The sequence below is a fragment of the Harpia harpyja genome, chromosome 8 (assembly GCF_026419915.1).
Source record: "Harpia harpyja isolate bHarHar1 chromosome 8, bHarHar1 primary haplotype, whole genome shotgun sequence".
Lineage (NCBI taxonomy): Eukaryota > Metazoa > Chordata > Aves > Accipitriformes > Accipitridae > Harpia > Harpia harpyja.
In genome coordinates this window covers 45284227-45308728 of record NC_068947.1, presented here as the reverse complement: position 1 = coordinate 45308728, position 24502 = coordinate 45284227, and the positions used below count along the sequence as shown (strand labels likewise).

General features: G+C 42.5%; 1 protein-coding gene across 4 annotated transcripts; it reads left to right on the top strand.

Moving 5' to 3' along the window:
• The first annotated feature begins 666 nt into the window (after window positions 1-666).
• On the top strand, window positions 667-22014 carry TTF2 (transcription termination factor 2). Of its 4 annotated transcripts, XM_052794687.1 has the most exons (23): window positions 667-748; window positions 837-948; window positions 1203-1289; window positions 2689-2755; window positions 3210-4184; window positions 5068-5194; window positions 5973-6164; window positions 6396-6553; window positions 7591-7672; window positions 7988-8101; window positions 9065-9215; window positions 10498-10603; window positions 11577-11767; window positions 12648-12801; window positions 13586-13677; window positions 14459-14541; window positions 15002-15141; window positions 15929-16099; window positions 16706-16764; window positions 17871-18024; window positions 19640-19722; window positions 20778-20852; window positions 21657-22014. In XM_052794687.1, the coding sequence occupies exons 1-23, from the start codon at window positions 721-723 to the stop codon at window positions 21799-21801; spliced, it is 3546 nt and encodes a 1181-aa protein (XP_052650647.1). In that variant the 5' UTR covers window positions 667-720; the 3' UTR covers window positions 21802-22014. The 4 variants fall into 4 exon arrangements, 3 of the variants coding, with proteins under 3 accessions (XP_052650647.1, XP_052650648.1, XP_052650646.1); XM_052794688.1 differs by lacking the exon at window positions 837-948 and having other exon boundaries at window positions 730-748; XM_052794686.1 differs by lacking the exon at window positions 667-748 and having other exon boundaries at window positions 766-948.
• Window positions 22015-24502: the final 2488 nt, after the last annotated feature.

Genomic DNA, 24502 nt, shown 5'->3' with positions numbered 1-24502 from the left:
TGCGTGGCATTTGTTTACCACTCCTGTTATTTCAACTTGATTTTTAAATATTTTACATTTAAAAGTAGATTGAAGTGAAGGGATGCGCCTGGCAGCAGTGGTGCCTGGAACTGCGCTTCCGCCGTGCAGGGAGGCCTCCTGGGCGAGACGCTGGTCTCCCACCACCGGGCTGGATGTCGGCGCCCGGCTGTACCGGCACACGGGGCCGCAGGCGCCGGAGCTCACCGCCGGGCCTCCCTGCGCCCCACCGAACAGGCGGTTCGATTCGGTAAAACTCAATCCCGCCGACCCCTAGGTGCTGCGTGGCACGACACGCCGGCCCGAACGCCGAGCAGGATCCGGAGGCGGCGCGGGGCGACCCCGGAGCAGCGACTTCCGTGAATCACCGACGGCCTCCAGCCCGCGGGGAGACCGGAGCCGCCGCCGCCGGGGCCACGCCCCCCTCCCGTGACCACTCCCGCTCGGGGACGCGACCGCGCCCCGCCCTCCCGTGGCGCGCGGCCGCCAATGGCAGCGCGCCTTCCTTTTCCCGCCCTTCCCCCCGGCGTTCGGAAAGCAGAACCTGCGCGGCGGGTGGGGGAGCGAAAGGGGGGCGGGGAACAGTGAAGTCACAGCGCAGCGGCGATTGGCTCCACCTTGCCCCGTTCTGATTGGACGGTCCGCAGGCGCTGGGTAGGATTGGCTGATTTCAAGAGTGGGCGCGGTGGTTGCGGCCCGGCGATGGAGGCGGTGCGGTGCGCGGAGCACGGTGAGGGGCGGCGGGGAGGGGGTGTCCCGGCTAATGGCGGGGGGAGTGTGTCCCGGACTGACCCCTTCCCCTCTTCTCCGCCCTACAGGGTCCCTCTGCTTCCTGAAGACCGGCGTCCGCGATGGCCCCAACAAGGGGAAGAGCTTCTACGTGTGCGGAGCGCAGGGCTCAGCGGCCTGCGGCTTCGTCCTGCCGGCGCCGTAGGTGCAGGGCGGGGGGGTTGGGAGGGCGGGAGGCCTCCCCCTGCTGTGCGGCTGGGGGGGAGACACACACACACACACACACGACTGTTTTGAGGGAAGTTCAGCGCTATGCCAGCAGTCGTAAACTTTTCTTAGTCACGTAGTCCTTGAGAAGACTCTCCGAGTTATTCTGTCCCAAGTAATTGGTTTTGCCTTTGCTGTTCCCTGGGCAGCTTGTCTTTATGCTTCCTCTTTTCCTTTCCTCTTTTCAGTATTCCTGCTTCTCACTGCTTGATCCATGAGGGATGCATGGTGGAGCTGCAAGTTCTGGTTCAGCAGCAGCACAGAGATGAATACCAGTAAGTTCCTCAAAGTGGAAACAAAGGTTTGTTGTACAGGTTTGAACATCTGGAATTGTTTGATGGCAGCTGACTTGCAATTTCCTTCTAGAATCGAAAAGGCTTATGCAGCCTTGAGGCCTTCACTTAGCATGTTTCAAAATGTTTGCTATTTTTATTGGCAGTTATATTCAATGATATAAACCTAAGTGATCAGATAACGTTTGTTTCTAACAGAATTGAACGTGGCTCTGTGGTTGCATTCATCCAAGACTCGGGATGGTTGCATCGAATTCACCAATTTTAATTCTGATAAAGTTGTTGCAGCAGTCCTGGTTGGCTGCCAGTGATACCAAAAAGCCGGTCGAAGAAACTCTCTAAGACTCATTTTGGAGTTTTAGAAAGCAGGCATTCTTTATTGCAGTGCTGGATGCACGAGGGATAATTCCATCTAGCATGCATGCCACAGCTTCAGCACAAACAGGTTATATGGAGTAACGCTTACATATTAATCAGATTAGTATACATATACATAGAAATTATTGTAACTGATTATCATAGTACTGCCTACATCCGATCATGCACAATGAAGAATTCATTTGAGTCGAAGGGCTGCTTTTATGACCACCGACCCATTTGAGATTCTGTTGGCTGTCCTTGAAGTCTTTGTTCTTGTCCTTGTTCTTTGATCTCGAAGCTTAACGCAGTTTCAATCACATATGGTCAGTTTCAACATTGTTCTTATCTAGTGTACAGGAACATCTAGTCATAAGAGCAAAGAACTGCAAAACTTATGAGTAACTACCTCTGCTAGTTAATTGCTTGGCTATACTTTTGTCTATTGTTTCAATCCTAGTGTTAGTATAAGATTTCTAATAATTATTTACCAAATCTCACTTTTGCAGTCATCTAGCAGCAAACCAGTTTCCATGGCTGGTACAACATATTAAAACCATCAAAATATTTAGACATACCATACAGAACGTATGGACATATGCTATCACCAGTTTAAAAAAAAAATCACATCCAAAGCTTTTCTGGTCCTGAGGTGCTTTAAAGATGAGGTGGCCTGTGCAGTGTAACTAAAAGAATAGCTTGTTTCCTTACACCCTGAAATCAGGGGACACTTCTGAGGCTCTGAACATAGACAATATTTTTGCCTGAGCAGTTCCTTTTTTTATTGCTAAAAATTAAAAACCAAACCACTCAAAACCTTAGGAATCTTTACCCAGAGAACAATGCTTTTGTAAAAAGCTTTGTTGCCAATGTTCGTGGCCTTTTGCTTATGCAGAAGTCAGGACGTAAAGTGCAGATCAAGAGAACTTGTCTGTGATGGTTTCAGTGCGAAGTACTTTTTATAGAAAGCTTAGAGTTCCTTTACCGGCTCCTGCAGTTCAAATCTTGTTTTATTCTTTGGTAGGTTATTCTACCGATGCCTTAATAGTAAGTTGAATGGGAAGAAATGGTGTGGAAGTGTCCCATGGCAGGTATGAATGTTTCATTTGTATTATAGTGTCAGCTTATTCCAGCATGACTTTTCATTCTGTATACTGTAATCACCTCTGAGACTACATAGTGGGAGAGTTTGTATTTTCTAGCTGAAAAGCGTATCAGCCTGCTCTCCTCCAGATATGACTTCTCATACTCCTAAATTGTGTGAAGTAATCGCTGTTCTCCAGTCTTAAAAGTTGCTTAGGTTTGATCTCTGGCTGTCCTCTTTTCTTGAGGATGGTGCTGTTGGGACTTGATCCCCAAAAGACATGGGAATGGCAAAGAAAGCAGAAAATTCCTTGTAAAATGTTTATCCTGATACTGTTAAAATGATAGGAAAGATGATGCTTGCTAAGAATGAAGTCTTGCTTGAGATGATCAGGTTGTGTGTATTGTTAACAGGCTTTAATAATGTGTACGTTAGTATTTACTCACTTATATACATTGCAGGACCCAAAAGCTACCAAAGCGCCAAAAGCCTTAGGATCCCAGCCCAACACAGCACCTCTCTTCAATCCCAGCGGCCAAAGAAATCCATTCAAAGTGATAGACAAGAATCGTGAACTATCATCCTGGAAACAAATTAAGCAAGGAAATGGAGAGGAAAGTAAAGCAAAAGGAGTAAAAGCAGAGAAAGAAAGTGTGCTGGTGTCACATAAAGAGAAGAAATCAACCTCAGATTCCTCCATAGAGAAGGAACCTCTAGAAGGGCTGAAAAATAAAAAGAAGCAGTCCACGGGAAATAGGAGTGATCCAGAACTTAAGGAGAGCACGCCGTCTGAATCTAAACTTGATCTTTCGGAGACTTGGAAAGGGAAAAATACCCTTTGCGCCGAAGAGAAATACGGTGGCAGTGATGGGGAATCCAAGAAGTCTTCCGAGTGTGTGGAGAAAGAGCCAGGCGGGAGACCAAAGCTCTTTCCACTAAGTCTTGGAAAGCAAAGTACAAGTACCAAGCCTCCAGAGGAGGAGCAGCTCAGAGAGAAAAGCTTAAAAAGCTGTGGGGATAAAGAAACCAAAGAGGAAGAATACATTGGTCAGAAGAATGGAGAAATGAAAGCGATGTCTAAAGAAGATGGAATTTCCCCAGCAGTACCACAACTGGCACTGCAGCGTGCTGCTCTGAAGGGAGGAGCAGAGGCAGTGCTGCCCAAGACACAAATCAGGCCAGGGCTGGGACAGCCAGCTGCTGAAGTCTCTAGTGGTGACAGTGATGAAGAAGGATTTGTTTATTCCTCATCAGGTAAAAGTAAACCTGAGAAATCAGTTGAGGGTTTGCAGTCAAGAGAGGTTCCTTCAGGAAAATCAGGAAAGACTATGCAGGGCACATCTTTGCCAGGAGCTGCACCATCGCATCATGTGGAAGGAACCCAGGATCCTAAAGCTCTTCACAACCATCTTGTTGTCCAGCTGAAGCAGAAAAAGGTCATTTATTGCACCTATTCCTTTTTTTTTGGTTCTGTGTTCAGGGTGACTTCCCTTACTCGTGACAGGCATCGGAATATGGTATCCCCTCACAGCTGAAACTCAAAATATTTGGATGGTTTAGGAAGATGGGGCAAGGGAGAGAATTCAGCCTAAGCATAGGCTAGCTGTTTTAAGCCGCATATGAGACAATTAGCCGTAAGGTAATACAACCTTCTGTGTTTGGGGATGCAGTTTTGACCTTCCTGGGCTTGTGTCTGTCTTTTACCCAGAAAGTAATTTGCTTAAGATGGAACAGTGCACAGCCAGCTTAACCTTTTTAAATAATGTGGCTGTTTCTGGTGGTCTCTCATGGCCTTGTGAAGTAAGAGTGATCTAGCCATGAAAGCTCACACAAAGATGAAATAAACTACCTGTCTGTTTGCTTTTTTTAATAATTACCAATAACTATGTTCCATAGTTTTTTATTATAAGAACCCCTGTTTGCTTAGAGCTCAGAACAGAACCTCAAAATAAACAGTCAGAACTGTTGTTCCTGCTAGTATAGAAAGAAACATGCAAGTAGGTTGAACATTAGGTGCTTTGAGAGATGTTAAGATTGTCCAAGTCACTTGACTGCCTCTTCATCGTGTTCATAAAAAGGGGCAGGTCCTGCGTCCTCCTATCTCTTCTAAAGTACACTAATGGTTAGTTTATTTTCTGCTAAAAGACTATTTAACCACACTGAATTGCACTTAAATGCTTTTGGAGATTGTAGAACAGTATCAAAATACAAATTACTATGGCATGAGATTAGTGTTTTTAAACTTCTGACCTGATGGTTCTCTGTTGGCAGAGAGCTTGGTAAGCACGCTCAGGTTTTGGATTCTTTTTTGTTTTGCAGAGTACACTGGCTACAGTGAACATTCAGCTGCTGCCAGATAAAGGGGAACGGTTATTAAAGCAAGTGCAGGATTTGGAAGCTGCGCTCGGTGCTCTTAACATTTCGACACCAGATACTACTGAAAAAGGTAGGGGTAAATTTTTTTGCTGTGTCTGAATGTTTCAGTTACCAGATACAAGATAAGCGCCTTCCAAGTGTGCCATTCCTGTAAAGTGATTTCCTAATTCTATTAACTAGTATTAATCACCTGTGGAAGAGAGGCATTTTGCTGGGTTACCTGTACGATGACCTCAACAGGAGAGTTACTTTGTGATCATAATATCAATTGTGTTGATGAAAAGATCCAGTTTGACAACTCTGGAAACTGAAGATCTCTAGCAAGGAAGCAGTAACTCACAGGCCACCACACAACAAGCAGTCCCAATGTCTTATACCATATCTGGTTTTATGCAAGACAGACCTTTCCAGGAAGGAGAAAAAAGCTCAGGAGTTCTTGGCCTATTCGTTCTTGGATGTTTTGATAATTTTTGTGACCAAAACATTGACAAAAAAGATGTCTTTAAAAGGAATAAATCCTCTGGGAACGGTGTGCAGAACTGACCTTGTGTTTGCTCTTATCTGATCACAGTTGCAAAGTTCACTGCGTTCGTATAAACCACACTTTGAGGCTTGAGCTGAACTGCGTTGCCTGTCACATAGGAGCAGGCTAAGAGCATGCATGTTAGTAGTTGCAGTGGCTCAGGTGATACGGTAACCTGCTACCCTGCTGTTAAATCCGTGTGACCGCTTAATAATATTTTGCAAGCAGACTATTGGGCAAAACGAGGGGCCTTCTCTGGGCTGTAATGCAAGGCTCTGAGGTCTGCTGTGCAACCTTTTCAGCCTGCGATTCCTTTCTTATTAAGGGGAGGATAGCACAAGCAGCAGCTGCCGTGAGGAATCTTTGCCTAACCCATTTGGCAGGCCAGGTGGTACAAAGTTGATAACGCCACTACCACTCCAGGATCCTACAGCAAGGACCTCTTCAGGCTCACACAGCCACCCCTCTGCTGCTGCTACTTTGGGTTCCAGTGAATATTATGGCCACAGTTTTGGAAGTAAGTACAAAAAGACTTTTTTTTTGTTAAAGAGAACACTGGTGAGAACTATTTCTGAAATAATCCTGCAACTTGTGGGTATACATGAGTACTAAACCTTTTTTGTTACTGTGAGCTGCATACTGCCCCCCAGGCATCTGTAGCCACTGAGATCAGTCTCCGAGATGAAAGATCTGCTTGGGAAAGTTAGCTTTGTAAACACATTTCATGCATAATACTGTATCTTTCCAGTGAACTCTGGTGTGCAGAATCTATATGGAGGAAGAATGACAGAAGACCGAATCAGGGCTGTACACAGTGCCACAAGCGAGGCTATTAATCATCTTCACAAATCTCTAGAATCCTGTCCGACAGAGCAGACAGCAGCTGAAGATCCCTCTGGATTGAAGGTGAGTTGGCAAGGATGGAAGATGTCGTGCTGATGAATGAAATGTAACGTCTGGGTGGTACCCTAGAGCATCCTGCCCTTTCACACTTTGAAGTACTTTGCAGTTTTCATCCTGCCAGAAGGAGATGCTCTGATTACTTTCTATCCATGAGAGTTGCTTCAGATTGCCAATGCTGATGTTCTACCCTCTTGCTGTGGTGTCTTGAGAATATTTAGTGCTTGAATGAAGCAGTAGTGCCTCAGACAAAGCAACCAACCCACAATCATTTATTTGTACATGACTGGCAACAGAGGCAGGTCTCTAGTGAGGAACAGACTGAGAACACTCTTACTGTTATTTTCTCCCAGTTAGGTCTCCCAGTGAGCTATAAGAAATAGTCTTTTAAAAAAGCATTGTAGATGATCGAGTTCATGCAAGCCAGTGGACTCCAGAGTAGTCTGTTCCGATCTGCCAAAGAGCAGCTCTTTATCTATCAGGTGGTGCAGAACCCATACTTGAGGTTTTGTGCAAGATATTGGAAGGCACATGCCTCTGCAAGATGGTGTGTTGGTGTATATATGTTGTGTCACTTGTCAGATCCTCTTGGGACCTTTTCAGTGCTGGAGAAGGCTATTTGATGTCTTATGATGATAGTATGTAGTCCCTCTTCCTGTCTTTTAAGAGTCTGTAGGGGTCTTGGACTTGGTGAGGAAAGGGGAAGTGTTCTCAGTCCCTCTGCTTGACAGTGATGCCTGTTGTGAGCAAGGTAGGCTAGGGTGGATTTTCCACCTGAACAAGCCATCTTTACATGCTCTGTGAGGGCTAGGTTGGTTTGTGCATAAAGCATTAGCAAGACTGATCTATGGTACTGCTGACCTCCTGTCTGCAGAAGTTGCTTATCTTGGGTTATCATTGTCCATGTGGGAAAAGGACAGGTAGGCAAACTCCTTATAATTAGATTGTAGTAGGACAGTTCAGCTGGATAATTTGGTACAGGAAGCAGAAGTGTCTGAACTTTGCAAGGTGTTTCCTTCAAATCCTCTGTCTTGCCCTCTCAGGTTCCGCTGCTGCAGCACCAAAAACAGGCGCTCACATGGCTACTCTGGAGGGAGAGTCAGAGGCCGTGCGGAGGAATTCTGGGTAAGCAACAGAACAGGGAAGTGGGTTTTGGGGGCAGATTTATGGCAGCAACAGTTTGGCATATAACTTACTGGGAGGCCAATAACTAGTTATTTGGTAGGCATGTTGAAGGGGCTTCTTCTTCTGTGCCTTTTACACATTACCGATTACAGCTATTAACCCATTACTAAGTCATACCCTGAAATGGTCATATTTGTATTTTTATTTCCCAGGTTCCTCAGGGCAATTTCTATTGCAGTATTTACCTCAGTGTCAATCTGAGCTAGTGGGGCTCTTTTCAGCATGTCATCACAACTTCTGTGTGTCTTTTTCCAGCGGATGACATGGGCTTGGGGAAGACTCTAACGATGATTGCTCTCATTCTGGCCCAGAAGCAGCTGAAGACAGAGAAAAGAAAGGAGAAGTTAGACATGTGGCTATCCAAAAACGGTACAGAATTGTTTCCATCATACAGTACATACATTATGATGCAGTGCCGTTTGAAATGCCTAAAGCATTATAGGTTAACAGCTTGTAAAACAACAGACTGTATCTGTGCTCGCTTCCCTTCTGTAGCAAAAATTATATTGGGCTTAATATTTACTGCACTCCCTTGCAAGGCCCTTCTGTTGATCAGTGTCATTTGTTCTTCCATTGGATGTGTAGGATTTCCCAAGTCATTACTTTATATTGCTCTGAGATTTATTTTTTTATTGATTAGGTTTCCTGAACCAGTTAAAGACAGCATATGCTGTTTTGAAAAGATTCATAGTTTTTTCAACATATGTAAACATATACATAGTTTTCATAGCGTAAGGACTTAAAATTAATTACTACTCACCTCCCTGCAACTGATTTTTTTTTTTGTTGTTCTTCCCCTTCACCCCCCCATAAGATTACTTTTTTCTTGTCTATAGAAATAAGGGATGTTAGAGTTTTTAAAAAGTATTGTTTCTGTGTCCACAACCTGTTACTGTCTCCATCCTCATGGAAGTGGCATGGTCCTGTCTTGCCAAGTTTACTGACTGTGTGTGTGTTTTTTCCTGTGTGGTTCAAAATGGCAACATTTCAGTCTTCTAGAACAGGAAAGAAGAGTGTATTTGGCAATATATTCTTAGGAGAGATCAGGGTTAGTTCCTGAATTCTAACCTTTCAGCTTATCCAAAGGAAGTGCACAGATATATAGCATAACTCTGAGCAGACAGGAAGTGTGATGCATTAGTGTTTAAGTAGAGTTTTTTCCACCCAGAACTAACAGTCCCCAAGAACGCAATGTAGAGATGTCTGCTTCACAAACTGTGCTCACAGGAAAAGTGGACCAATCATCTTAATTGTTGTGAATTTCCAAAACTTCTGTCTTTGTTGTAGTCTAATGTGAAGACATTGAAACTTGTCTGCAATATTTCCCTGCAGATTCCACTGTTATCCCTTCCCACAGCACTTTAATCATTTGTCCTGCATCCTTGATCCATCACTGGAAGAAAGAGATTGACAGACATGTGGGCTGTGGCAAACTGAGGGTCTATTTGTACCATGGGCCAAACCGAGATAAACATGCAGAGGTGTAAGTGCTAAACCATAAATATGACCAAGAAAAGTAAAACACTACTCAGCAAGAGATTGTGTATATCAGAGTTGAAATTCAGTGGCTGTAGAGTAACGGAAGAACCTGAAGTATGGAAATGTGGAGGATCCAGCAGGTCAGGCTGATGTCTGCTGTCAAGGTGTATATAGCAAAACCTTTATGGCCTGTACCCATGCTGAGTGGTTCTGGCACAGACTATTGCTGTTCCTGATAAGACAAAAAAGTTGTATATTCTCTAAAACATCTCTTGCTTGCAGAGACTTGTCAGTGGCAGTTTCTTCCATGGTTGTGCTTTGTGGCTGTATTTTTTTTATCAGCTGTATGTGTAGATCACTGTTTTCTACACCACTTTAGGCCATGCTGAACAGTATTTCTAGATGCCAGATTTGAAGTAGGGTTCATCTCATGTGGTGTGTGTTCTGTACCACTGGCTTTTACAGTCTTCTTGAGCTTGCTGTGTTTACTTCCACTATCCGTAAAATGGGGACAATGTGTCCTTCCTGTTTGACTGCTATGAAGCTCAGTTCTCTGTTGTCCTGGTTTCAGCTGGGATAGAGTTAATTGTCTTCCTAGTAGCTGGTACGGTGCTATGTTTTGGGTTCAGTATGAGAAGAATGTTGATAACACACTAATGTTTTCAGTTTTTGCCAAGTAATGTTTAGACTAAGTCAAGGATTTTTCAGCTTCTCGTGCCCACCCAGCAAGAAGGCTGGAGGGGCACAAGAAGTTGGGAGGGGACACAGCCAGGACAGCTGACCCAAACTGGCCAAAGGGGATATTCCATACCATGTGATATCATGTCGAATATATAAAGTGGGGGGAGTTGGCCTGAGTGGGGGGATCGCTGCTTGGGAACTAACTGTGCATCAGTCAGCAAGTGGTGAGCAGTTGCATTGTGCATCACTTGTTTTGTATATTCAAATTATTTTTATTATTATCATTGTCATTTTTTTATTGTTATTATTATCATTATTATATTCTTCCTTTCTGTTCTATTAAACTGTTCGTATCTCAACCCATGAGTTTTACCTTTTTTCTCCTGATTCTCACCCCCATCCCACTGGGTGGGGGGGAAGTGAGCGAGCAGCTGCGTGGTGCTTAGTTGCTGGATGGGGTTAAACTACGGCATCTGTAAAACTGCATTTTGGCTCTTGTAGAACTAACTGTGTTGTTCTTAAACCTTCAGCATGCTTTATGTCTGTCTTGCAAAATGAATTCCTCATTTATTCTTGCTCCTGATTACTACTTTCCCTTTATGCAGGCTCTCTGAATATGATGTTGTTGTCACAACCTACAGCCTTCTCTCCAAGGAGGTTCCCACAAACAAAGAGGAAGGGGAAGTGCCTGCTCAGGACCATGATGTGGGGGTGAGAAGCCATATTGTTGACAGAGGATTGCCTTAACATTTTGTTCTGAGGTGTTGCAAGCCATTATTGTTTCAAGTAACACCTTATGTATGCTACAGTGAGCAGCAGAGCAGCAGGTTGAATGTGTTTTGGTTTTTTTTCCTCCCTGTAAGTCACCTGTTGAGTTTGCACAATAAAAATAAAGTGATGAGAGAAGGTGCTGTGAAGTGCAGAAAGACAATGGGGAAAAATATTCACAGTAAATCTGTTCTAATATAGAATATTCTATATTATATAGTAATATACAATATGCTACATTGAATACAGTTGAAATGTCTTTAAATGTAATTTTAAGAGCACAGCGATGAATCTCATACTCTTCCTTTTGAGGTGAGACTGTGAAGGAACGCTAGATTCTCCTGTTTGGTGTTGTTTGCTGCTTGAAGGACTAATGTCACTTTAAACTACCAGAAACCTGTCGCGCTTGGGCTCTGGGTCAATCTGAATTGAGACTGAGGCAGTCTACATGCTGCACTCTTGAAGAAACAGCAGTGTATTTGCTAGGCTATGAAAATAATAGTGATTGCTGAATGCTAACTGAACTAGGCTACACAGTATAGAGGAAGTCCCGTGCTGGTGGATGTTGTTGTCTTCTACCTCTGGGTACAGATCTAGATGTAGCTCTTAAAGCTACTAATATGAAATGCCTCTTGGGAAGAAAGAGGCAATAAAATGTTAAAAGCAAGAAAAACAGCAAAAGATTAGAAATTGTTATTAAGGCAAATGTTGTATTCTTTGGCTTATAAACTTTCATGGAAGCTTTGAAGAGAGGATTTTTTTGAGAGGGTCTCTTACATGACAGTAAGAGCTCAGATTGCTGCTGACTAACATCAGGAAAAGGCTTCTAGCTGGAAAAATATGTTTGCTTGTGGCTCTTTAGAGAGCCTAGCAAGGTTATTGCTCTGGGTTATAAATAGTCTGTGTCTTCTTTCAGAGTGGATCATCTCCCTGTTCCCCTCTGCTCAGGGTAGCTTGGGCTCGAGTTATATTGGATGAAGCTCATAATATTAAAAACCCAAAGGTTCAAACCTCTATAGCTGTGTGCAAAGTGAGAGCCAGTGCCAGATGGGCTGTCACCGGCACGCCAATACAGAACAACTTACTGGACATGTACTCTCTCCTGAGGTGAGCTGGCTGCACATGAACACATGGACAGGGCTCCAATTCCAGTAGTTCTTTGCTGATGAAGTGCTGACGTTGTTTCTAAGTTTGAGAGGTTTCTAAGATATGTGGGGTAGAGAGACTAATTATATTAACACTTCAGGCACTGGATTGCAAAGGCTGTGGGTGAGGCATTGCACAAGGCTGGCCATGTGTCTACTGTTGCGTGTAGCTATTCTGCTTCCATAGAAGATAAAGGGGAAATTACTTCAGATCTCCTATGTCTCCAAGATGAATATCCACAAAACTAATTTTAATGGACAGAAGTTTTGTGCGATAATCCCTGTTCCTACCAGGGCAGCCTGGGAGGACCTTATTAAAGAGCGTTGTGCTACAATGGCATTGAAGGAAATGGTGAAAACTTCGGCTTCTCTAAACAAATGATAAACAGGTTAAACTCTGTGCTCCTCATTGCTGAGGGGGGAAAGATTATGAAGGATGTTGGAGAACCAGAGGGAACTTGCATTTGAAATTAATTTGGGGTATTTGAAATTAATTTTCAAGTAAGAGGTATGGGATTTTGAAATAACAAATGAATACACTTTTTGGCAAGTGCCTCTGCATCTTGATGTCCTTCATTTGCTGGTGATGCTTGAGACATAGTGAGCTAAGAGGAAGTGATGGATACAGAATCAGAAGGATGCTTTCATGGTATTAGTGATGGTAAGACTTTTGCGCAAACAAGTTATCAACACAATTACCTAGAACTGTTTTAGCGCTCCAAGCAGTTACGGTATTTGGAAATGGTTTGCTCTGGATAGCAAGGAATTTGGTTCTGGTCACTTGAGAGTAACTGAAGAACTCTTCTTCCCTTGGTATGAAGTCTCCTTCCTTCCTGTCATAGGTTTCTACGTTGCTCTCCTTTTGATGAATACAAAGTGTGGAAGTACCAAGTAGATAACAACACAAAGAAGGGAGGAGAGAGGCTAAGCCTCTTAACCAGGAGCCTCTTATTACGGAGAACTAAGGACCAGCTGGATTCAGCTGGCAAGCCCTTGGTAAGAACTTCACCCTCCACAACTAGACAATCATTCCGTTGTTTTTCTTGCAGCAGCCAGTTAGTTATTTACATGCATAAATTTGTTAATGTGTGGGTTTTCCTGTCTACTGCGGTCTCTTGAGCAAGAGGAGCGAATGCCTGTGGGATGCTTTGATTGCTTATCCAGAAAGCAGAAATATACAGAATAATTAAACCTTTTAGTTACAAATCACACACAGACAATAATACATCAAGTAATTGCAAGTAGATGTCCAGTTGGTGGAAAGTTAGCCTAGGTCTCTGAGCTAGCCTAGATCTCTGACAATCAAAGCTGCTGTGTGTCAAATGGATCTGGTGCGTGCTAGAGCATTGGCTTTCTGCACTACTCTTTACAAGTAGTCTGTTAAACTGAGTATTAGGTCATTGGTGTGTCCGTAAGCCTTTAAAAGGTGTAGTTTTGGTGTACTGTCTGATTCTGAATGGGGAACTGAGAAGCTACTTTTACAATGCAATAAATGAATCCCTCCATGGTAGTTATGCAGTAGTCTGTACTTAGTTGCTCATGCCTTTTGTTATTGGATGATTTGGAATAAAGATTTTTATCTTGAGTGTTAACCAGGCTACTTGGAGTTCTGCGAGTATCTATGTTGTGTCATAGTTGCGTTAATACAAATAACTTTAATGAAGAAACAGCTATCTTCTGAGACTTAGAATATGGTGTTAAATCTTCGAATGCTAGTGTTTGTGATGCTGTATAAGATTTTTGCACTATATATGTCTGATCCTGTGTATTTTTACTTCAGGTAACTCTGCCCCAGCGTAGCACACAGTTGCATCAGTTAAAACTTTCAGCGGAGGAGCAGTCTGTGTACAATGTGCTCTTTGCAAGATCCAGGTATGAATGTGGGTAGAGATAGGGTATTTTGTGGTTTTGTTTCTTATTGGTATGAAAAATCAGAAAGAGAAACCCACTTTAGATAAGACAAGCTTTTGGACAAATTCCTGTTAATTTTTTTTTCCCTGTCTGCCTATCTGTCAGATAGATGTTTGAAAATACATTGCTTGTTCTGGTAATAGTTGAAACGGAATAATTTCTTTTCTCCCATATGTTCATGCCTTGCATGAGCTTTGTATTCTAGCCTTACACTTAATCACATGGATTTCAAGACTCCAGAGACTTGGAATTGCAACAGTAGTTCTTAAATGATGATGTACCAGCACCGGTAAAGGAGAGAATTTATCTTCTTTGCCCTGTGATATTTCTACAATAGGAAATTATGCTGGCCTCTCCAGATGGCTGTAATGCAAGCCAGTGTCAGTTTGTGTTCTCCTAGCATCTCTTTCAACAGTGTTGCTGTAAAGAGTCTGCCTTCCTTTTAAATATACATTTAAAGATGTCCTTTTATTATGAACAATGTTATCCATTGGGCCCTGGCTCCTATTATACTCAAGGTATTCCAGTAAGCAGATTTGCTTCCTCTTGTGTTTTCCAAAATGGATCTTGGTTTTGATCATATTCAAGTTAAACAAAAGTGGGTTTTTTGTGATTGTTTTGTGACTAAATGATTAATGAAACCTTCCTTATCTTAATGCATCAGTAGCTTGCCTGTTAAGCTCAGGTCCCCCTTGCCTTTTTTCCTGCTGTAAATCCCACAGTCTCCGTCTTGTTTTTCCAGGTCAACACTACAATCCTACCTAAAGAGACAAGAGCAGAAAAATGAAGGCAGAGAGTATGCTGGTGGTAACCCGTTTGAGAAAGGTTTAAGCACTCCCTCCCCTGAAAACACTTGCAGAAGTGACTCTTTAAGTGCACATTTAAGGAGTGGGAACAGACCTGGTCACATGGGGTCAGGACTTAGAAATTCTTTGAAAAATGCTCCCCTGATGTTACAAAGAATCCTACCATAGTATTCCAAAAGTCTTTTCTCACTGTTGTGGCTCTGGGCAAATCTTAACCTCCCTGGATCTAGAATTCCCTTCTGAAATAAAGGCCTAATTGCTCAGAGAAGAGATGTCAGTATTAGTATAAGGTATGTGGTACTCTGATTTGTGGTATTGTTGGGTTTTTTTTGTTTTGGGGTTTGATGGGTTCCTATGTTAAATCAGGTACTTGCTTGCCTGTTGGTTCTTTTATTGATGAAACTCTTGCTGGATGTGGCTGGGCAGTACTTGGAAATGCCTCCAAGAGCTCTTGATGTTTTGTCTTCCTTCCTTGGCAGTTGCACAAGAGTTTGGGATCAGTCAAAAGGAATTTCTAGCAGGCCCCCAAAGTGCCTCCCAGGTCTCAAGTACTGTCCACGTCTTGTCTATGCTGTTGAGGCTCCGTCAGTGCTGCTGCCATCTCTCCTTACTGAAAGTGGTAATTGCATTGTATTGTAGTGGTGTGGTGGTTTTGTGGGGATTTTTTTTAAGTGTTTGTGTAAGTTAACAGACTTTGTAACACCCTCACATCTCTTAGCTAGGGATGTATGAACTGAGCCATTTCTAGGACTGTGTGTTTTACAGCCCAAGAGGTTTTAGATGGGCATACTTCCTACTGAAGAATTTCCCAGCATGACCTATGTGGGCAGCTGTGTTTCTGGACATACCTTTATTCAGGAAAAAAAAAAAAAGAAACAGTTTTAATGGCAAAGAAGAAGTCTTGATCTTAACCTAGTATTGAAAAATTGCACAAGTCCACAAGTGTAGCCTGTTTTAAAGGCTTGTGCTTTGGAGAGCTCTGTAAGTGCTTTGACTGAAGTTGCCTTGCATGAAGTAGACTAATCTTTCAGAAGCCCTTTGCTCTGTCATATAAAGCAGCTGTAGAATAAGTCCAGATACTAAGGGAACAGGCAGGGATTTATCTTCTAACATCTTTAATCCTGCAACTGTTAAATGCTATGGGAGGGACAATCTGAGGAGACTGGACGACAGAAAATGGCTGAGCTCACGTGCTTTCCCTATGCTGCCTCTTCTCGGGGCAGAATAAGGGCCCAAAGGGACTGTTCCTCTGACCCAGTAGTGTTTCTTAATCGTTCTGTCTTCATATTGCATAGTTTCCTTCAAACCCGCTGTCCTCAGCAGACATTGTGCAGACTGTGGATCAGTACTGAATTTGATCTCAGGCTTGACTGTGATCCCTTATTATATTGCTTGCTTTCCCACAGGCTCTGGACCAAGTTAACTTGAACAGTGAAGGTCTTTCCCTCTCCATTGAGGAACAACTTAGTGCTTTGACCCTGTCTGAGCTCCAGACTCCTGATTCCAAGTCAACAGTCTACCTCAATGGCACAGCTTTTAAAACAGATATCTTTGAAATCACCAGGGAGAGCACCAAGGTATTCTGGTTGTGGCTTTGTTACCTTCCTTGAGAAGCTTGGAATTCAACACTTTGCCTTTTAAATTGTTAATGAATTGTCACACCTCGGTAATTGCAGATCAGGCTAAGTTGGCAATTTAGATGAAATTAGGTGAGTAGATTGATAGTCTTCTGAACACCTTCTGGGAAGGCTCCAACTTCTCAGGTGTTGATGGCTACTTCTAATAAAGCTGTGAGAATCTGACTGTGCTGGTAAGCTGTCAGTGAAAATCTTGAGCACTGGATTCACAGAAGTTTAGAAAAGCAGGCATGTGACAGCATGGTGCTTGTGAAGAGCTAGAAAAAATGGGATGGCAGTAAGCAGCAAGAGGAGAGGTGGCAATAACCTGGCTTCTCACAGAAAGGTTGGAGTCTATAAAACATGCTTGTATGATTTGATTTCTTAACCCTGTTTTCCATGGTGGGAGTGTTCTTACTAATGACTATTAAAATATCTTGAAAGTCTGAGTATGGAAGCAATTCCAGTTGAAGAGTTATTTTGATCACTTCCTATTTTAATGAAGAATAGCCAAGCATGAGCTGAGTTATGACAGTAAGCAGACTAACTTTTTTTTTTTTCCTGCAGATAGCTCACCTCTTGGCTGAACTGAAAACTATTCAGAGTCACTCGGAGTCTCAGAAAAGGTTAGTAAGCATGTCCTTTTCTTTAGTCACAGTGATTGAGAGAAGTATGTTTCTTGACAGCAGCAGAAATAGTTTAAAATAATTGAATACAAACCTCCTGGTATGGTAAAATAGTGGCAGTACTGCAGCAGCTGAAAGAGGATTTTGAGAAAAAAAGTAACTCTAAGATAAGAGAGCATAGCTTAAGATGTATATAAGTGTAAACCTAAGGAAATGTGTGAAAAATCTCAGGCCTTGAGGCCCAGGAGGACTCTTCTTTTCTCCAAAAAACAGAATTGGGAATAATTTGGTTGTGTTGAGAAATATTTGCCCTCAGCTCTGCAACTGACCCCACCACCCAAAAAAAGTGGGGGAATATAGTGGTTAAAAATGAACCTGTTTGAGATAAAGGAATGCATTGATCAGAGGACTCAAGTGTTGCTGAAGTCCTGCAGCTCTGACTGCAAGTTCTGTCTGTCTTTGCACCAAACTGCAGTTTTACAGGGTTTTCTGCTTGTTTTTGTTAAACAATGTAGAATGCACTTAGAGGTGTGTGGCTGCAAAGTAGTTACACCTGTGTTGATATGTTGGGGTTGGGTTGGAAGGTTAAGTCCTGTTCTTGGGCAACTCCAGAGTTGCACCATCTGTAGAAAGCTTTTTTCCAAAGTCTTTTCCAAAAACATTCCCACCATAAGAATGGGAACACCAACATTACTTTTGTGCCCTACCAAAAAGCTATCAAACAAATTATTACCTTCCAAACTGTTTAACCCAAAAAGTGTGGGGAGTGAGAGGCCCAGGGGAATCCAAGTTTGGTGTTGCTGTTGATTCAATTTGCAGAAAGAGCTCAGAATTGTGATTGGTAGGTGTCAATGTAAAATCCCAAAATAGAGGTGAAAGTTATAGGCTTAATTTGTCTGAAGTTTATTGGATATTAGCCCTCCACAGCATGTTCTACCACTACACCTACAGGTGAATCTATTTCTGAATTGGGAGGGGGCTTGACTCCAGTTTGCAGTGGGGAAGAGTGCCTGAATCATTGTCTCCTCTTGGGTGAGACGCTGCAATAACCAAACTGTTACAGTACACACAGAACTTGTTCTAAACTCCCTTTTCTCTCTCTCCAGTGTTGTTGTTTCTCAGTGGACGAGTATGTTGAAAGTTGTGGCTGTGCACCTCCAGCGATTAGGGCTGAAGTATGCGACAGTGGATGGCTCTGTCAATCCTAAGCAGAGAATGGATGTGGTAGAAGAGTTCAATAACAATCCCAAAGGGCCTCAGGTATGCAGTGAGGGCAGGGAAACAGTTACTAGTGGTGCTATGAGCAGCTGTGATAGTTGACTTCATGTTTCCATTTACTGGCACCACTTTCATTTGGACCTCTAGGTGCCAAGATCAGCAGGGAAAGAGGTAGCTGTAAAAACAAATGTACATCTTATAATGGGCAGTAGCAGCTGCTAAAAAGCTCCTTTTGATGTTAACCTTCTGCACTGAGATCATCAGACTCCAAAGCTAGTTCAAAGGTGGTCCAAATCATCAGTGTGTTCAAAGACGTTTTTGCCACAGAGAGTATTGTGGAAGATGTGGGGCCAGTTAGCTCTACTCAGAGCAGGATGGTTGTTTCCAGTCCATGCTTCTGCATTGGAAGATGTTTCTTTTGGTAGATCATGTGCTTGCCAAGGAGCCTGTAAGAATTTATTGCTGTTTTCCAAAGCATCATACTTTTTACCAGACTAATCTTTTTGAGAAGAGAGGATGACAGTTGAATCTGTGAATGAGGCTAAAATTCATAAGACCATATCTCACCCCTGTATAAAGGTAGGAAGATTAGGATTGGGTGAGAGAAGTCATAGTTTTGCACACATCCAAAATAAGGTGACCTCATGTGACTTCTTTCACTCTTGAGTTGTTGGTGTTTGGGGGCAGGTGGGGTGTGTGTGTTTAAATACTGATGAACTACAGTGTGTTTGGCTCTTCTTGAAAATAGCTTCTAGTCTGAAATTTTAGCCAAGGGAAGGAAGCTTGCTAGGTAACTAAAGATGTGTGAATCCAAATTAATTGTTCATAGTGATTACACTTTAATCTGGACACTGACATTCCTGTGATTGAGGCAGGTCAGGCTGTCTCCTCTGAGGATGGATCTGTGACTGGAAGGGGAGAATGTGCTGCTTTAGCTTGTTTTCTTTGCTGGATTTCTTGAACAAGCTGCTGTCCACAAAACAGATATTTCTCCTTCTAGCTTTGAACTTAAATAAAGGAAGATTTCTGCCAGCTATATGAATAGCTGACCCCTTAAACAAGATCAGGGTTTTACAGTACCATACTGAAATTGAGTAATAAATATATGTAGCAAGTGTCTCTGCCCTTTAATTGAGTTCTTGTACAGCAGGAAAAGAAATCTTCTCTAAACTGACCATCTGCTATATCCCTGTTCCTCCCCAGCTACTCATCTTTTTCTAGATACTAGGTTATGTGGAAACAAAGTGAAAAGAGTAGCAGGCCATTTCAGTCCAGTTGCCTGTGTTTAAGTAATCATTATTGTTAATTCAGAGTTAGTGCTGATTGGTCCCATTGTTGGCAACAGGCTGTCATCAGAAAGGCTGGTCATTTGAGTGGGACACAGAGAGAGTCTGAACTTTTCAGTCCTTTCTCTAGTCTGTAAAAATGTATCACGGTAATATACATGGAATAGTACGCTGGCCTCTGAGCCATAATTTCCATGTCCACGCTTCTGTGCCTCATCAAGTAACATCTGGCAAGCTCCCAAATACATAATAAATACACACATCTAATATAAATATGATAAACAGATCCTTTGGTTCAAATTAGTATGGGGAGTATATGAAGCATTAATTTTCTGGAAACAGGCTCCTTAACTCTCTTTTGGCCTTTGAAGGTAATCTTGGTCTCATTGCTGGCTGGTGGTGTTGGCCTGAACTTGACTGGAGGAAACCACCTCTTTCTCCTCGACATGCACTGGTAAAGAAAAATGAAAGTTCCATCTCAGAGGACGTATGTGGGGCATGTTGCTTGCTTTCTCACCATGTGTATTGTGATGTCTGATACAACTGGGTTAGGAGGGGAGCGTTTAGCTGAGTAAGGGCTAGTGGTCAGTTGTGGAAAAGTGTTTTTACTCCAGCCTTCTTCCAAGACACTCTGATTTGTCGATCCAGTGCTCGCTGCCATGAAATACAGTTCTGTAGGGGTAAAAAAAATAGAGGAGGATAACAGCAATCCAAAGAAGCATGTGTGCAGTCTGTATCACAAAAGGATACTGGGGACTTGGCAGTCCCTGGTTTAATTTCTTACAGTAATGAAAATGGTACAGTAATGCCTACAGGGAATTTGTCCTGAAACAAATTGATTGTGTGGGGCATAGTCAGTCATCAGGCACAGCTAGTGTACCTTGTGGTCTTAAAGGGCTATGAAAATAGTGCATATGCGCTCTTAATATTTATGTTGTCCCTCAGCAAAGTCAGAATCACAGTTTTTAGCTAAATTGTTGCTCATGGGAACTTACAGTACAGAGCAAATTAATGTGCTTCAGTACAAAACCAGCTGCTGAGTAGCAGCATTAAGGAGATGTTTCTACAATGTGGAAGTTATGCCAACAAGTATTCCCTGTAACTGTGTGTCAGAGCCATGTCTTATGTAAATATTCTTGAGTGAAGGCCTCTTTCAATGGAGTTTGCCTTCCTGCTTCACACTCCTCTTTCCTCACCAGCTCCTCAACTTTCTCTGAGTACTAACTATTGGCCAGAAATATGGGGCTACATGGAACAGTGGTCTAATTCATACAGCTGACTTTGTGTGGAGTTGTAGCATACTTCTACCAAGGGCAAAGGGAAATACAGTCAGGGTGAATATTGGCAATCAAGCTAGTAAACCTAACGTAACCTAGGAGCAGTTTTAGTTCTACAGAGGAAGAAAACAGGATGCTCTGGAGGCAGGCAAATGAGGCAAGCTCAGAATTTTCGGTATTTCAGTTATTCCTGAACATAAGCCCTTAAGCTATATGTTTTTTTACATTGCAGGAATCCTGCTCTTGAGGACCAGGCCTGTGACCGCATTTACCGAGTGGGGCAGCAGAAGGATGTTGTGATACACAGGTCAGGATTTTGCTTAGCAGTAAATGAGGCTGTTGCTGCTCATGTACTGTCTGGCTTTAGTTGGTGAGACAAGGCCTCGGTTTGAGGCTTGTTTCTTTACCTGAAGCTAGGCACAGGGTCTGACAGTGGGATTGGTGTTTGGGCACTGAGATAGAGACCACATGAAAATGTTTCTATGTGGCATTTGCCTGCATGTTGTTGTCCTGATAGCTAGCAGTGATTTGTTGTTTTTCAACCTGTGATTTAGTGGGAATGTCCTGTTCATTCCCAAGAACGATTCAGGCACCAAACCATTTCTCTTCTCTTACTGAGTGGAGATTTTTCACCGTGCTCCCTAAGCCTGGACCTTTCTAATATCACTAACATATAGAGCACTTCTATTAAGTGGCAAAGTTGGCTTTTAGAAAAAGCATCTGTAATTGTAAGTACTAAAAGGCTAGCTTAGTTATTGTAAATGCGTGACAAATTCAAAGAAACTGGAATCTAAAATACTATTTTGTGTACGATGCTTTTAGTGGAATAGGTGCCATCAGTCATCAAACAATCATTACAGGATTTAGCCACAGAATTACTAGTGCTTCAGATGACCAAAGCTGAGGCCTAAAGTACATCAGACTTTTATTTGAAATGTTTTAATATCTGGATATGAGAACAGCTCTTTTCTGTGCACAGGTGTGTTTTGTCAGTCACCTAATAGGCTGTTAATTTTTAAGTGAGACAAGTCTTTGGAAATTTACTGGGGAAGTGCTTATATAATGCTGACGCTTTTTCCTAGCACTTGAGATGATGTGGCTTTGGTTTTAGGTTTGTCTGTGAAGGAACGGTAGAAGAAAAGATCCTACAACTCCAGAGGAATAAGAAAGTTCTTGCCCAGCAGGTGCTGTCAGGCAAAGGGGAGGCCTTCACTAAGCTCACTCTGGCTGACCTCAAAATTCTCTTTGGCATCTAATTATCCTTTACAATACACAATGGAAAGTGATTTTATACCTACAGGTAACTGTACAGACTTCAACAAAGGACTGCTGTTTTAAGGTGGTCATTTATTTTGAACAAATAACTACATTTTTTTGACTGTTTCAGGAAGAGAAGTTATCAACTTCAGCAATTTGTTTTAATACTGAAATTAGACCATGTATCCAAAGGTTAATAAAATTAAGCTATTGGTTTAAACCACTTTTGAGTAACTATTAAAAACAAACATTTGCTTGTTTCTTGGTTTTCTGCATATGCTTTTTAGTTAGGAAACTTTCCTCTTCAGGACAGGAGAAGCACAAGCCTAAGTGAAACAAGAACAAGAGAGACAAGCGTGAGGTAGGAAAGTTCAGAGATTGAGTGGGCATGAAAGAAACAACAAAAAAACTTGAGCAGGATGCTCTAAGAAGACTATAGAAACCTTATAATGTGTGAGTAACAAAATGAAGGAAGGACTTAGAGGAATACTTCATTTTCTCTTTTATTCATTAGGAGGACTTTTTATATCTAAGTGAAGAAGCATTTCTCTACTCTGCTCAAAATATTTATTCAAGCAGGGAAGTAGATTTCTGTTATGTTCCTATGAAACAGAACCCAAATTCCTGATTGTTCTGGGTTTTTCTTTTCTTCTGAGTATTAAGTAGTGTAAGGTTTCCTTGGTGCAAACCTTTTAATGTATAGACTATTCTTCCTTAGAAGATGCTCCCATTTTTTAATAGTAGATGATTTGCAAGTCCTTGGTTAATGGTTTGTATTCTCTCTCCTATCAGAGGTGGTATGTGCAGGTAAATGAAGTTTCTAGGCAATTTTTTTTTTTTTTTAATTGGTAGTGCATCTTCCCTGCTTCCATCTCCTTCTGCTGTGTCCCTGGCCATATCCACTGCATATTCTGGTTTTCTATTGATAGTACACTATTTCTCTGGGATTTGGCACAGTTCCTGTAAGTTCCATACCAAATGAGGGCCTTTGAAGAGCTTATTTCTAATGCTAAGTGGTAGAGCATGACAAGTTAAGAGTGCTGATAAGAAATTAGATGTTGGTTCCTGTATCGTCATTCCCCATGGAATAAGATAATAGCATTTGGTAGCCTTTTGAGTAAAGGAGAGATCTATTTACAGATCAGTGGTTCCTGTTATCACAACAGTGTCCTGGTGGAGTATGATGCAGCTGTGTTACTCATTTCTCTTACCTGCCTTGATGTGACGTGCAAGTGAAGCTGTGGCATTATTCCAATTTATTGCACAGATACAGGGGCTAGGGGGCACAAAAAACCAGTAATTTGTAGTTTTTGTGTGCTTATGTCCATAAATTCAGCCATGGTGGAAGTGTCTTGAGCAGCTTTCGGAACGAAGGCAGGCTGTGCAGCTTGGGCAATTTAACCATAATCTCAGTTTGGGGAACATAGCACACTGCTCATCTGCTTTGCTACGCTGGTTTTCTGGAAAACATATCCAAAGCCATGGACTAACTTTCCAAAATAACTTTATTTTTGTTTGGATGTTTACATTAGCAGAACTTGGATTATAGCTTCTTCTTTGGAGTTCATGTGCACTCTGGCCTGAGTTACTCTCCCTTTCCTTGGAGCTACTGTTAGCCTAGCAGGTTTCTTTCTTTAAGGAGTATTACTAAATACAGTTTAAATCAACCTCTTGTACACATTATCCCTTCATTCTGTGTGTCTTCCTTTGGCTGAATGTAACTGTAGTCTCAATGCAGTATAACTGCAATATCTGTGTATCAGATACTGCCACGGGGATGAATTGCTTTTTCTATTTGTATGAAGTTCTCAGCGGGAAAGGGCTTCAGCCTTTCTTAGGAAACCCACATAACCGATGGGATATGAAGTGACATTCAGCTTAGTTCGGAGAAATTCAGAAGCTGAAGGTCTAGCGTGTAACTCTGGATACCATCTTCTGAAATTGCAAATTAATGCAGCTAAGAGAAGCGAATGAAGGATACGTGGCTTTGGTATTAAGGTCAAATTTTTAAAGGAATTTTGTTGGGGGGTGCGGGGGAAAGTGGTTTGACTTTGGTTTGTGCTATTATCTTCAGAACTGAGAAAAAAAATGTATCTCAGAGTACTGCTAAATAATGTTAGCCCATGTGTAACCAGGTATTTGCACCTCACTCCAACACAAAAATATTAGGGGCTTGTTTCTTTACAGAAAAGAGACTTCACTGTGACACTTAATATAAAGAAGATGAGGGGTTCTTCTTCCACTCCTTTGTCAAAAAGCAGTCTCCCTTTGCCTCCGACTGTCCTGAAATCATCTTCTACAGGCTCATTGGAAGTAAAGCAGAACCAACCTCACTGCCACCTGCTCAGAATTAATGGATGCGACACAGAGTAGGGAGTTAGCAAGGCTGTGCTGCCTGGCGTCTCCAGTAAGTACTCAGGAGTATGTTGTGGTGTCCTGGAGAGGGCCGAGGGTAGCATTCACCTGCAGAACTGCTTGAACAAGTGCAGTCACTGATGGTGTTCCAGACCGGCCTCTGATGGGTGCTATGTGGTGTTCAAGGATGGTGTTTCCAGGGGGCAATTTATATACTGAAGGACCTGGACGCTGAGCAAGTGCTGGAGGCTGTAACAGAAAGCTTTTGCCTACCTGCAGCTCTAACCTGTGCTGTACAGCAGTAGCTTCCTCTGCTGTCGGCCGCCTCTGCCGCTGCCCCCACGT

Excerpts from the sequence above, each read along its gene's own strand:
- TTF2 (XM_052794686.1), top strand. The coding sequence starts at position 782 with ATGGCGGGGGGAGTGTGTCCCGGACTGACCCCTTCCCCTCTTCTCCGC. Across the intron at positions 949-1,202 it reads GGCTTCGTCCTGCCGGCGCC|TATTCCTGCTTCTCACTGCT; the intron begins GTAGGTGCAGGG and ends TCCTCTTTTCAG. Across the intron at positions 2,756-3,209 it reads GTGGAAGTGTCCCATGGCAG|GACCCAAAAGCTACCAAAGC; the intron begins GTATGAATGTTT and ends TATACATTGCAG.